The sequence below is a fragment of the Aspergillus aculeatus genome (assembly GCF_001890905.1).
Source record: "Aspergillus aculeatus ATCC 16872 unplaced genomic scaffold ASPACscaffold_13, whole genome shotgun sequence".
Lineage (NCBI taxonomy): Eukaryota > Fungi > Ascomycota > Eurotiomycetes > Eurotiales > Aspergillaceae > Aspergillus > Aspergillus aculeatus.
Window position 1 is genome coordinate 826,440 of NW_017962988.1, and position 13,605 is coordinate 840,044.

Consider the following 13,605-nt stretch of genomic DNA (forward strand, 5'->3'; position numbering starts at 1 on the left):
GAGACAGCAGGACTTAAATAATGGTGCAAGTTAAGTCTCACACGCGCATCTGGCGATTGAATCGATCAGTAGGAGTTCCCACCTGCTCAGTACCTTCGTCCCATCTACCTTAGGGCTGGGCACGTGCTTGACAGGAACAGACCAATGGCATGTGGAGATTGGTAGCACGTTTCCGACCTTGACTCTAGCTGAGTGGGGCGTGGCGGGGCGGGCGTGTGCTTATGCCTGCTCAAGCATCTCACTAGACAAACCGCCAGCCACTAGTCATGGCAAATCGGCACATGTGGTCGTGTGCAAAGATGAATCAAGGATGTGGTCTTGTGCATTTGCCATTCTCTTCGATAGCCATTGGACAGAGAAATCCGTCTTCCGAGGAACTTCCGGAGTCGGCCCTGGCAGGCGGCGGTCTTCTTATATCCGAGCTCGTGCGACCGACAGGTCCCGGAGCAGGGCATGAGCCTTTGGGGGAATATTTCTATCTCTGGACCAGACAGTACTAGAAACGTGCATCAATTTGGTGTCTTCGGCATCTAGCTTTGCATCACATTTCGTAGTACTATTCACTGCTCTAATTGCGCATACCTACGACCATAGGGTGTAGAAAGGTGGGCGTCCTGTCCACTCAGCCGTCCTTGAACCATCTATTGAACGGGGTTGAGTGACTGAGCTGGTTGGCTAGTCAACCACTAAATTTCTCTAAGCATTACAAAGGGTGCACTGCACCTGGTTTTTCACTACTTTTTCTTTCTGTTCGACATGGTCATTCTCAGTCAATAACTTTTCAGAGGCGACCCTATGCTGAGAAACGGCCATGTCACGTGATCATTCCTCGGGCTTTCCCAGGAGCAAGTAAAGATAAGGGATTGATAAGCTACATAATACGGTACGCAACTACAGGAACCAAACGAGTTGTAAAAACAAGAGGTGAGATTCATATTAAAAACGAAATCAGGTTAAAAGACAAAACAACCTTCAGAACATTGAGGTCTAAGGAACAATAAGTTGAAAATGTGACCAAAAGTCAATATGCAGAGTGACGACTGCTGTCAAACTTACTTGTCTCGGTTCCGATTAAAAGATCCGTCGATCCGCTATTCCTCTGGTCACTGAGTCTGATGACCGCAGCTCGTACAAAGAAAACCTACTCCGACCACTGGCCATGACAGCTGAGCAAAACAAGTCTGGTTCTATACCAAAGCTCCAAGATAAAAACCCCTGGATTTTGCCAACTCTGTTGGTTTTGTTCTTGGCATTGTCTTCGAGGACAAAGGCGACAATGGCCCCAGCACTCTTCTTTTACCTTGTTCGTTGGCTAACCAATAGCGGTAGATGTTGAATCCCCGGTTTTCGTTTCAGGCCTGGCCAGAACCTGAGCTCCCTGGATTATCGCCGCTGCTCTAACTGGAGGGCTAATGGTAGCTCTCGGAATTTGTTTTCCTCGTATCTGTGACGTGGGATTCTGCATGCTTTGTTATGGACCTCGGCTTGGCACACCGATAGGGACCCTTTCTCTGCCCTCGACATATTTCTGTTGCATACAATGACGTTGTCTATAAGTTGCAGAAGTCTCTCCCCGCATAACTCAGAATCATATACCCATCAACATTAACGAGCTACTCAATATACTATGTCTCGTCTAATCCTCATCAGCCTCGTCATAGGCTTGCTGGGCAACTTTTGCTTTGCGAGCCCGTCCAGAACCCATGCTGTGGCTGCACGGACTCACAAACGCGCGGACTGTACTCCCACCCTCACCGGGCTTGGGGAGGGTTCGTCTGCCGAATGGATTCTGGGTAAAAAGCCCACCGGGCAGCAGGTCCTTGTATCATTGAGTGCCGACAAGCAGGTCCTGCAGGTGCGATACCCGCCTTACAAGGATTACCAATATCAAACGGTGAGTGTGTGGTTGGGGACCAGTCGACCGACCGATACCAACCCCGGAGGCTATCCCTGGGGTTCGAACAAGGGATCCCCGCGGTGCACGGTCTCGGGCGCCACCGCATCCTGCGACATCCCACTAAGTGAGGCCCTGCCAAATGTCAACCTGTGCCCGGACAAGACCATCTACATTGTGACGCATGCCAGCGTGAAAAGTCTCACGCTGGGTTCAGAAGGTGGGACCGCCGGCGGCAGCCCCGCGAGCCCGACCAGCTCTGCCGTCCCTGCGCAATGCATAAAAACATCATGTAATCCCTGGTTCACCTTCTGGAGCTTCAGAACCAAGTGCGGATGCGAGAATCCCCCGCCGCCGCCGCCGCCCGGGGACGGACAGTGGTGCGATTTCGGCTCCGCGTTCGGCCATTCAGCGTCCCCGCCAGGGGTCGCACTGGAGTGCAACCCACCCTGGGGATGGTCGAACCAGATCGACTCGGCCCCGCTCGGGGGAACGCTGTGGGTGGGTGGTCTTCCCGACTACAACGATATCAACGTGAACGCCGTCAATGCCGGGCCCTTCACGGCCTTTTTTGAGGGCGGACAGGTCCGTTTCAGGTACGTCGTGGACGTCGACTACCGACTGACCGCCGTCCATGCGCATGTCGCCTGTTCGCCTTCCCTCACCACGTGTTCCCTGGACCAGTATGCGATTAAAATCGATGGATTGGCGGTCCAGGAGTATGAGACCCCTTCAGTGTCTGTGGACTGCAACAAGCCGTATATCATTGTGCATGCCAGGATTCAGAAGAAGAAAACGGAGACGACATGCCCTCTCCCAGGAACACCGGTGCGCATTGAGTTGGTTGACTTGCTCGTTGGAGGATGGGGGGCTGGAAAGCAGTCAAAAAGCAGTGCTTTGGGGATTGCTGAGTGTGGCATGGGAAGACCACCGAAAAAAAAGGAACAGTCCCTGGAAAAGTTCTAGCGCATTCTCTTAATGCTTGCTAAGGTTTAAGCATCCTTTGTAATATCGGGGACGAGGCCGTTCCACCTGAGTCCACGTTATGCGTTTCTTTGAATCCAATAATCAGGATTAACTATGCGAGGAACAGTTCAAAAGCACGGGGCTATCTTCCAAGTCAGGTTGTACGTTTGTGAAACTTCTTTAGTACATTTATTATGATTTACTCGTAGTTAGCATGAAAGGCTTTTAGGTGGTCCTAGCTATCTGCTAGCATTCCCGAGCAGTATTCGTGAGGCTTCTAGCCGCGTTTAAGCGAAACGCCCGGAGGGTAGCCCATAATCGCTCCTACGAATGCCAAGCCCACATTTCGTATTCCATGGTTACCCTTCCACTTCAGACACAGCGCAAATGCTCCTCGACATCAGACCGGCAGATAACCGAGTACGTGTCCACATCAACACACTTGTTATTACAAAGATATAATATACACAACTGTATCGACAAGATAAAAGAAACACGTCCAGCCAGAGCCCAAAGGACAGCCAAAAAGGATATCTGGACAGATGCCTGAGTTTTCCCGCCTACCCATCCCCCCACTCATCCTCACCAATAAGCTTTAGGAAGACACACCCGCCTAAGCGCGATAGACCCCGCGGCGGCGCAAGCCGAGCAGCCCAGTACTCCGCGACTGCTGCGCCGTCGTCGTCGCCGTCTGGCTCGCCGCGGTGGCATCGAACGCCCAGATCGCCTGGAAGCAATGGGTATCCACCTGGGCCTTCTGGTTGTTGGCCTGGGCGTTGTAGGAGCTGTTGGCGGGAAAGAGGCCGATGATGTTGTAGAAGTATGCCTGGTGATCGTCGGGTCAGCATATCCACCTTTCTGAAATCGACAGAGAGAAAACCTACGTCCACCGCACTTTCCAGCGTGCGCACATTTGACGGCACGCGATCCTTGGTCGACTCATCGAGGGACTTCAACTTCGTGGCGCTGGTCGAGAAGGCATCCATGAGTTCGAGGAGGGATTGGACGAACTGGACCACAGGGCATTAGTGCACGGTTCTTTTCCAAGCGGGAAGCAAAGCAAACGCCTTACGTTGGAGTACCCCTCGTACACCAGCTGCTGCTCGGTCTGGTCGGCGATGACGGGGGTGTTGGTCATGAAGTTGACGTTCTGCAGGACTTCGATGACGATGGTGTTCATTTCGGCGTAGACGTCCTAGACTCCGGGCAAATGATCAGACCATGTATGTGGAACCTTAAGTTAGAGACACTAACCTGAATAGGGGAAGCGTCCGCGGTGGAATTGATCTCTAAGACCAAATCCTTGGCGGCGAAGCCTTGCTGCGCCAGCTCGTTCAGCGAGTTGGCGATTTGGTCGTAGGTCAGGGCGGCGAGGGCCCAGTGCGTGTAGGCGCAGAGGGCGATGATTACAGACAGAAAGTAGGAAGTCATGTTGGTTGTTCACACGAAAATGAGGGACTAAGTTGGTCAGATTGGTTGAAAGAGTGGGTTAGTGAATGAAATCCAGGGAATAAGAAAACAAATGAATGACGGTCGTGTTGTTCTGAAAAGAGTGGCAGAACAAGCTACGACAACAGCAACAGTGATAGCAACAGCAACTGCGGAAGGTTGAGAGAATTCAATTGAGCAGCTCCCCTTTGCCAGAAGGAAGGGCGGGCGCCTCGTATTGTTTATATATGTGCCGGGGTAACAATTGCTCCGCTCCCCTGAATAATGCATGGACAATTTAACTAGTCTGGAATGGGGGCCCCTTGACGGGCTGTGAGCCTGTGACCCCTGTTTTCCCTGGTCCGCATCGGGCCTGGACGCACGGACTCATCCCACCATTCCCCGCTGACAGCCAGCATTAGGTAAGGCAAACAAATGTTGGTAAGTTGTTCGATTAAGTGGCATCTGCATACGTGAGCATCCATTCAACATCGATCAATCAATAAAAATTATATATTCAGACAGCTAAGTCAGCTGCGAACCACAAGTCACTCTAATCATACAATGCCCCATGTATGCTATATACTCACTATAGACAGCAATATTATGCCCCGGGGAGGATGCACCCGGATATATATCCAACGATTAGTAACCAAACAAGACAAACGAAGCCAAGACACACGCTAGCCAGGCAAGAAGACAAGTAAATGAAATGATCACAACCACGCAATTGAATGCAATCAAGGCAATCAAGGTTTCGAAAGCTGTTCTTTGCGGTAGAAAAAGAGGCAAAGCACATTGATGGAGAGCATCAGCAACAGACACACCCAAAAGTCGGCCTTACTCAGCCCGGCGGCCACACCCGCCGAGAAATCCGGGAAGACGTTGCCGGGGCCGAGCTTATCCGGCGCCGTGGCCCGCGCCAGGATCGTCGCCACCGACCCGACCACCTGCGCCGCCAGGAGGGTGAAGGTGACGTGGAAACGAGTCATGGTGTTGAGGAGGATCATTCCGAATCCTGAGATGGGTTAGTTCGCAACTCTGGGGTTATTTGATGCGCTTGTGGGTGGGGTAGGAAGGAGACTTACCAACACCCTGGAGACTGTCCAGCACTCCCAACCAGAGCCACAAGGCTCTTCCAAGGATGGCCCCGGCCACTGGACCTCCCGCCCAGGGGATATACGTTGCAATGTTTGAGGTAGACCACAGCATCTGCGCCCAGCGCGGGGCGCCGAGACCAATGGCGAAGATCGGAAGGAACCAGGCATGTCGTTTGGAAAGGACGTGGCAGATCCAAAGGGCGGCTGCCCAAACCCCAATAAAGAAGAGGAGAACCAGCAGCACAATGTGCCACACCTTGGCGTGTTTACTGGACCAGAGGTATAGCCAATTGCGACCGTACGGGGCCGAGAGCCAGTAGTTCGAGATGAACACCATGTAGAAGAACCACTGCAAGATTGGAGATCAGAAATAGGACTGATTGCGGGGAAAGGAGGGAGGAACATACAAGGACGATGCGACGCCGGAAGAGCGAGAGGTAGAATGTCGGTACTCGTCCGGGCGTTTGGCGGTAATACGACGGCAGGCCAAAGAACACCAAGCCTCCCAGCAGCCACAGGAAACACGCGAGACCGACGCCAATCCCGAGCAATGCGTGCGGGTTGGTCATGCTGAGGCTGAATTGCGTGCTACCCTCTTGGTTGAGACTCGCCATCCAGCTACCCCAGTACCAGAGAAAACTGATGCATAGCTGCTGGCTGCCTTGGATGACGGTGGCTCGGTAGATCCAGGAGCTAAGCGGCGCCCCACCTGGACAGGAAGGTCAGTTACATTTCGAACTTTTCGACATTGATTTCTTGGTCAGTCACATACCTTCATCTCCAAAGTTAAGCGCAAAAAAGATCGATCCGCTCGAAGAGGCAAACGAGTAGAAGCCCGTTCCCACATTCTGCAGCCAGGTTTGGCTTGCACCGCCGGAGATGGGACCGGCGAGACCGACGAAGAGAAAGGCAACCCCGTACATCTGTGAACATTTAGCTTCGATGCTGGTCGGCCCGACTAAACGAGAGACATACCAAGAATGGAATGGTCAACACATAGACCGACGGCATCAGTCGAAAGGCCATCCACCATACAATCGACGACCCCAGATAGATGGATGCGAGCGCGTACAGCTTCTCTGCCGTCTCTCCGATCTGCCCATTCAGGAGCGTGATCTGGTAGGAGTTCAAGGCGAGGATTTGACCCTATCGTATTCTGTCAGTCGATTGCATGAAACAAAAAGAATAGGATCGACAGTCCGCACTCACAATGGCAAGAACAATCGAATAAACGGGCCAATCGCCGATCTTCATCAACATGAACCGCTTCAACCCCGTGGGGGGCACATAGTCCTTGGGCAGGAGGAACTGGCCCGTATTCGGATCGTCCCCCGGACCCATCAACCCGGGAGTCGGCGGGGGGCTGTTGTCATTGACCTTGAAGCGGAAGACCGAGGGCGCGGGCGAGGGCAGCGGCGACTTGCCCAGCTTGACGTCGCGGTAGCGATTGAACCAGTCCTTCTCGCTCTTCTCGAGAAACTCCTCGATGCACAGCTGGTCCTCGGAGTTCTTGCCGTTCAGGTCGGCCAGCTTCTTCTCGAACTTGTCGGCATACTCGTTGTTGACATCCGTGAAGAAGGGGCTGACCTTCTGGAGGTTGTAGTCCTGTTTCTCCTTGACGATGTCGTCGACACTGACGAGACTCATCATGGACAGGTTCGGTCTGCGACCCAGTAAGCCGTCTTCAGGGCCGGCGCCCAGGGTTGGGGTGCTGGCGCCCGAGTTGGCGAAGTGGGGAGGGGTGTGCGGTGCCACCGACATGTTTTCGAGCTCTTCGCCCTCGTTCTCGAAGGAGTACACCACCCGAGGTCCTGCGCGAGGGATCGAGGATAAGGGTCTACGTCTTGCTTCGAGGTCGGTGTCAGGATCGTTACTGGCCAGACTCAGGTTGGAAGGCAGGATTGCGGGCAGCGAGGGCACGCGGCTGTGGCCGGGTCGGGGTGCACCGGGTCGCAGATCGGCATTGATCGCCCGGCTGGGCGGGCGCGAGATGGTCGAGCTGCGGGATCGGCTGTGTTCGCGACTGGTGTCGGGGCTCAACGAGAGGTGCATATTGCGACTGCGATCGGGGACCAAGGTACTGGTGCTGGAGATTCTCCAGGAGCTGCGCTCGTTGCGCTTGGAGTGCTTCTCGTGCTTCCGGATTGAGGTGGTCTGCAGGATGCCGAGATCCTCGACCCACTGCGCTACAGGGAAGCGCTGCTTGCCGGACCGGGCGCGCATCAATGCTCGTGTCTCTTGGGATGATCGCAGGGCATCGTTGATAGCCAGCTTGAACTGATGGGTGAGGTGCTTGGTTGTCATCGATTCACTATACTGCGTTTAGTTGTCTGGGCATGGCATGCATAACGTGTCTGGGAGGAAGAAACTCACATCGTGAACCACCATCCAGGCATTTGTCCGAGACCACCGACGCTGTTGACACAATCGTTAGTATTGACGGTCAAACCAGGGCTGACGTTTAATCTTACCGTGATCCAACACCCAACGCACCCTTCCGTCCAAACTCAACAGCCACCAGGCCAAATGGTTCATCGCGTGAAGGAATCAAAGCGAACTCTGCACCACTGAAAATAAACGGCGGCAAGGCCGTGAACTCCGGCTTGGAATACACGCGATCGGGGTACAACTCCATGAGCCGGTTTAGCTTCAACGCGGCAAAGCGTCCATAGAGATCGATGACCGGTCCGATACAGATCAGCTGAACCTTGGGGTGAGCGTCAAGAATCGAGGGGAAGATATCCGCGATCAGGTCCACTCCCTTTTGCATCGACCACCGTCCAACAAAGACAAACAGCTCAGCTTCAGGGTCCACCTTGAGCCCGGCCCATTCCTGCGCCTGCCTTTTGAGCGGGGCACGGCTGGCTTCGAACTCTGCATCGATGGTCACCTCCTCCGGATTTTGATTCGTGTTATTATCCCACTCGGCGAGGTCAGAGGGGTCCGGATTGGGAAGAGCACCGATGCTCTTGAGTCCCCAGAAGATCGGATACCGGGCGTAGGATCTCTTGCCGTATTTCTTCGAGACACCCACGGCGCCGAACCCGTTCTGGTGGATCTTGAGGTAGTTGGCCGCGCAATGGAGGAGGTTGAACACATCGCCGAACTGCACGTACTTCTTCACCAGGGCCTGGTCGAGGTTGAACACCTTGCAGACTTCTTGGATTTGCTGAACGGTTTGCATGGGCCATAGACCCTGGAATTCTGCATTGTGGAGAGACAGACAGCATGGGATCGTGCGAGGGAGAAGATAGAGGGGGGCGGCTGCGCCGTGGTAGTCGTTGATGTGATAGAGATCGATAGCAGGGAACCGCTTGATGGCTTCTGCAATGCATTGGTTCCAGGCCGAGTAGAAAATAGCGGAATCCAGGTCATCCATGCGTGCGGGGTACGGGTCGGATTTCGACTGGGCCCGGAAGACGGGCGCGTCGAGCAGAACATACGTGATGTTGTGCAGCCGGTGGTACTGGACGTCGACTTGGTACTTGTTCCCAAGTACAGTTACGACCATGGGCTCCTGCGGATCGTCGCGGGGGTAATCCACCCCCCCCACACAGGGGACCACCCAGATCAGATCTTGGTGCGACAGGTGCTTGCCCATTAGCTGTGCCATCACTCCCAGTCCACCGATTTTGATCTTGATGGCCCAGTCCTCGATGTCGTACTCCATCGTAGCGATAAGCACGGTGCGTCGGCGGACATCCACCGTGGCGCCGATGACGCTACCACTGTCAGACACAGACGGACTGACATGCGCGCGACCGATCGCGGCGGCACTCGCTTCCCCGTCATAAGGACGGCTCCTTTTCTGGAAGACGCCGATGAGAGGTGCAAAGCTCGAGCGCTTCTCCGTGACACCGATCTGGTTGAACTTGACCTGGTAGAACGCCTTCAGGTACATATACACCGCGCCGATCGCGGTCGAGATAGGAATGACAGCCAACAGGATGAACAGGGCCAGCTGCACCCACCGCGACCCCGTCGGGGTGGCGTAGACCCTGAGGTCGCTGTCATCCACGGACAACTTGAAGGACAGATACGGGGATGGGGGCGGGATGGTGACGTTGAAGACATTGCTTAGCAGGGTGATAGGGGGCACCTGATCCAGCACGTTGTCGCCATCGAGATCCCCAAAGACCTGCGTCTGATCCAGCGTTCCGTCCTCGTTGATGCCCCAAGCATTGAAGGCAACCTGAACGGGCCACTCGCCCATAAAGTTGATCTCCCACCGACCGGTCAAATTACTGAGGGTCATCTTGTTGGAGTAGCCGGCGTCGTAGCCGAACTGGTTGAACTCGCCCTCGATGAAGAGGTTGGGGAAACGCCGCGGGGGCTTGTACTCCCACTGGCTGTCGCCGTGCTGCCAGTGGTCACTGCTTCCGGCCAGCTTGCTCCAGTACTGGGCGATGATGTGCTCCCCGTCCCAGGCTTGTCGCGCGGGCCCGCTGAAGTTCTTGCCGGGGATCGAAGTGTTGAACCCGGTGTAGGTCATCCAATCACTGAACGTGGCACCGAAATCCAGCGAGTAACGCCACTTGTCAGCACCAGGGGCTTGTGGCCGCACGGATAGAGTCCCTGAATCAGAGGATGGGACTTCAAACAAGAGTGTTCGGCTGTAGTTGGCGACTTGCGGCCAGACCATGGGGTTGTCCAACTTTCCGACACGGAGAAGGAAGTGGTCGACGGACTAGGTGACTTCGTTAGTTTTTGGACATAAGAGCTATGCGTACCGAAGAATGTACTCACGTTGGTGGATGAGTTTCCATTCTTTGTGGTCACATTGCTAACGGTGACCTGATGAACTCCCGGGTACACGTTCGACAAGTCGGCCTCGTAGCTGAAAACACTAGTGAGTGCACCCGGCCAACCTGCCACTTCTTTTTCCGCAAAGGATTTGCATGAGACGGAGCTGTTGTCCAGCTTAGGAATCTCGTCGTTGAGCGCCTTCGACGCGATCGTCAGCGACCTAGTGATCTCGTCACAATCCATTTCCTGGGAGAACTCGAAGCCGATCCGCAAAGTGTCGCCAGTGGTGCTGTTGGGCACGAGACGCGCGTCATGTCCCGGGGTGAAGCTTGTGATGTACGGCGAAGGCTGCACGAATTTGTTCTTCGGGACGAAAGCCTTGAAGCCCCAAGCTGGCATTGTAAGGTTAGGATAACACCCATTCGGAAGCTTCGACCCTTCCAACCTGCTCATAGTCAGTAAGAGAACCACTACCTAAGTTTCCACAGGGGACTACCATACCCAAGCGTCTTTGAACTGTTGACCAGCGTATACTCATCGAACGGCGGAAAGAGGTTCTTGACCGTGGTGCCCGCGGGGAACGGCGAGATCAACGCGTCCTTGGCGCTGCAGTTGAACTCGTGATGGACCGTTTGGTTATCGTTCGCATACAACAACCAAACACTCTGGTTGCCCTGGCCCTGGCCGTCGAAATTCTGCATGTCGGCGAAGCGCGAGCGCAGTACACTCCACATGCCTGTCTCGGTCGGCGTCCCGTCACTACCAGGCAGATAAATGTCAAAGGTGTGGTTGGACAATTGTTGCAGGTACCAGCCGTCATTCAGCACGGGGTAGTTCTGCCGCAACTCGAACATCAGCTTGATGAGGCCTCGCACAGGGTGCGAGGGGTCCCGGTGATCGAGGCTGACAGAGTCGTCCTCGCAGCCGGTCAGCGCGCTCTCGAACGGCATGTCGTAGTACTTGGACGCTCCGATTTTGTAGCATCCGTGCATCTGCCATGCTTGTGCGGAGGACATGGGTCCACGGCCAAAGACTATTGCAGTGTTAAGGTTCAGGGCCTGCTGGATAAGAGACGGGATGGAAATGTCTTACTGTAGTTATCCGCCTGATTGTCCAGGACGTAGAAAGCCTGCTCCTCGCCCCAGGAGAGGATGGGAATTCCGGGCATGAGCAACGAGACAACGTACAGTCCGAGATTCTGCTTGTGCGTGCCATTCGCGATCGCTGGCCACCGAAAGACGTCCTGGTTCGTGACACCGAACAGATGACGGGGGTCGAATTCACCGGTGATCGTATTAACCATGTCGTTTGTCTGCACAAGACCATTCCAGGTTTCTACAAAGTTGACCGGTGGGTCGCCTTCAGCCGTGTAAACACCGTCCAACCTGAATGCAAGCAGTTGTTAATCTCAACTAGCCTCTAAAAAAATGAGAGGAGGGGGTGGGGGGGAGACTACGAGGAGAGCGGAGACTAACCCTAAAAACCGACTCAACCCACGATACAAAGTGTAGTGAAAAGCAGCCCCGTCCAAGGCGGATCTTTCAGCCGGTCGCAAGAAAAGATCCTGGGTTGCATTGTTTGTCTTGTTGGTCATCATGAAAGCTTCTGTCATGTTGGAGATGGTTTGATTCGTCTGGTGACCGCGACCAATGTACAGCGAGCCGAAGGCGTTTCCCGCCACGATTTCCCCGGGGATGTAGAAGTTGTCCTTGCCCACCTCCTGGGCGCATTCGCGCATCGCCTCCGACCACTCGCCCAGGGAGTCCAGGGTCACTTGCAGAGCCTTGTCCACGCGAAAGCCATCAATGTCCAGCATCTGGATGGTCAGACACGAAAAGTGTTTGATCTTCGCCAGAACGTCCGGTCGCCATCCGCGGAGACGGTCCTGCACGAAGGCGAACTTGGAGATCTGCCCTTCCCATTCGGAGTAGTTGCCAAACGCCGCGACTTCGCCATACTACAACAATAGTTATGAGAGGTTAGCGCGACTTGACACCTTGAAGGCAGTAGGGAGGGTAAGGCGAGGGGGAGGATTTACCTGATCAAACTCACTATTTCGACATGAAGCACCCAGGGTCGTGGTAGTCAAGCCAGTTCCGTCATCATCCCAGAACCGCGGATACTCCCAGGGACATTCGGCCTCGACCTCGTTTCCGGGCTGGAAGTCCCAATATCGACGATCGTACTTCCATACATAGTCATACTCGTTGGGGTTGATCGGCGCGGACCTGTTCAAGAAACCCTGAAAACCGACAAGATCGCCCATGCTGTCCCCACCACGATTAGCTGATGACACTACAATATTTCCCGGATATGAATCATCACACTTACGTCGCAAACGTATTGTCGAACAGAACGTAAATGCCCCGTCGATGAGCCTCTGATATCATGGTGCGCCAGTCTTCGATCGTACCGAAGTGGTGATCCATGAGCGTCAGATCTAGAGGCGAATATCCATCCGCACCCCAGGGCCAGTTGATGTACGGTGTGCCAGCGAGATAGACGCCCTAAGCTTTGGTCAACTTATCCTAATCAACATTCATTCCGATGGCAGCAAGCTCACCTTGATTCCCATACCCTGAAGGTAATCGAAAGTATCGACCAATCCAAGCACGTCGCCGCCATGACGGAACTGGTTGGAGGTCAGGATGTGTTCCCACTGCGTACCATTCGCATCGTCGTTACTCGGATCACCGTTCACGAATCTGTCGAGGAAGATGGTGTAGAAAGGGAATCGCCAGTTGTCCGGTGAGGGATTGTAGGTGTGGCCATCCCACAGGCCAGAGTAGTCGAGAGGGTTTGTCGCTGTCTGATTTTGGTTGAGATTCCAGTTTGCTTCTTCTTCAAGGTAGGGCAGGGATAGTGCAAGAGGAGTTACCAGTGCAACGATGGCAAGGTAACGAATGATGGGGTTGAACAGCTTCATGGCGCACAGTGAATGTCACTGCTATAGTGACATTCACGGAGCAGCACACCGTTGGAAGCCTCGAACTGCGGGGACAAAGAAGCAGAATCTCCTAAGAACTCATACAAGCAGCAGTAAATCCAGCGTGAACCAAAGAAAGTGCAAAAGGTATCTCATAGAGGAAAAGCGATAAATTGGCTGAAATATTCTCAGAAGCGCAAGATGAGCTTGAGAAGCATGTTCGCGTAGATAACGAACCCTCCGCAGCGATAAGGCGATCCATACCGTAGTCATGTACAGCCTCCATGCACCGACACCGAGTGAGGCAGTCGAAAGCAACGCCCTAATTTTAGCGGCTCTGCTGGAGGCAACAAACGCCATCTTTTCGGGGGTGGGCCTCTTCTCCAGCATGTTCGTTATCCCAACGAAATTTTCAGCTGAGAGACAACCACGCCACCTTGCTCGGGCCTCGACACCCAGGTTCCAGGCCCAAAAGAGACGCCTCATGTCTCGTATGGACTGGATCTGACATGCATCGAATATAGGTCACTTGGAGTGGTCGAAAT

At 54.2% G+C, this 13,605-nt stretch overlaps 3 protein-coding genes across 3 annotated transcripts; 1 reads left to right on the forward strand and 2 right to left on the reverse strand.

The window, feature by feature from the left end:
- Window positions 1-1,596: 1,596 nt before the first annotated feature.
- On the forward strand, window positions 1,597-2,860 carry ASPACDRAFT_1858401 (uncharacterized protein; the record flags this gene model as incomplete). The annotated part of the gene is made up of 1 exon (XM_020197607.1): window positions 1,597-2,860. The coding sequence occupies exon 1, from the start codon at window positions 1,628-1,630 to the stop codon at window positions 2,858-2,860; it is 1,233 nt and encodes a 410-aa protein (XP_020054006.1). The 5' UTR covers window positions 1,597-1,627.
- Window positions 2,861-3,042: 182 nt separating this feature from the next.
- ASPACDRAFT_123551 (uncharacterized protein) lies at window positions 3,043-4,459 on the reverse strand. The gene is made up of 4 exons (XM_020196656.1): window positions 4,115-4,459; window positions 3,933-4,055; window positions 3,745-3,870; window positions 3,043-3,686 (listed from the first exon to the last, which is right to left on the reverse strand). Exons 1-4 carry the CDS (start codon window positions 4,289-4,291, stop codon window positions 3,474-3,476), a joined length of 639 nt encoding a protein of 212 aa, XP_020054007.1. The 5' UTR covers window positions 4,292-4,459; the 3' UTR covers window positions 3,043-3,473.
- Window positions 4,460-4,819: 360 nt separating this feature from the next.
- Window positions 4,820-13,429, reverse strand: ASPACDRAFT_123556 (uncharacterized protein). The gene is made up of 15 exons (XM_020196657.1): window positions 12,698-13,429; window positions 12,466-12,641; window positions 12,173-12,401; window positions 11,610-12,091; window positions 11,227-11,519; window positions 10,636-11,167; window positions 10,135-10,579; window positions 7,860-10,075; window positions 7,762-7,803; window positions 6,598-7,699; window positions 6,364-6,534; window positions 6,161-6,311; window positions 5,796-6,097; window positions 5,377-5,737; window positions 4,820-5,306 (listed from the first exon to the last, which is right to left on the reverse strand). The coding sequence occupies exons 1-15, from the start codon at window positions 13,058-13,060 to the stop codon at window positions 5,038-5,040; spliced, it is 7,134 nt and encodes a 2,377-aa protein (XP_020054008.1). The 5' UTR covers window positions 13,061-13,429; the 3' UTR covers window positions 4,820-5,037.
- Window positions 13,430-13,605: the final 176 nt, after the last annotated feature.

Bases quoted from the DNA above. Each gene is read 5' to 3' on its own strand.
- ASPACDRAFT_123551 (XM_020196656.1), bottom strand. From the start codon at position 4,291: ATGACTTCCTACTTTCTGTCTGTAATCATCGCCCTCTGCGCCTACACG. The intron at 4,056-4,114 runs GTTAGTGTCTCT...CCCGGAGTCTAG, and splicing joins CGGACGCTTCCCCTATTCAG to GACGTCTACGCCGAAATGAA. The intron at 3,871-3,932 runs GTAAGGCGTTTG...CCTGTGGTCCAG, and splicing joins TGTACGAGGGGTACTCCAAC to TTCGTCCAATCCCTCCTCGA.
- ASPACDRAFT_123556 (XM_020196657.1), bottom strand. From the start codon at position 13,060: ATGAAGCTGTTCAACCCCATCATTCGTTACCTTGCCATCGTTGCACTG. The intron at 7,700-7,761 runs GTGAGTTTCTTC...AACGCAGTATAG, and splicing joins CCTGGATGGTGGTTCACGAT to TGAATCGATGACAACCAAGC. The intron at 6,535-6,597 runs GTGAGTGCGGAC...AGAATACGATAG, and splicing joins ATTCGATTGTTCTTGCCATT to GGTCAAATCCTCGCCTTGAA.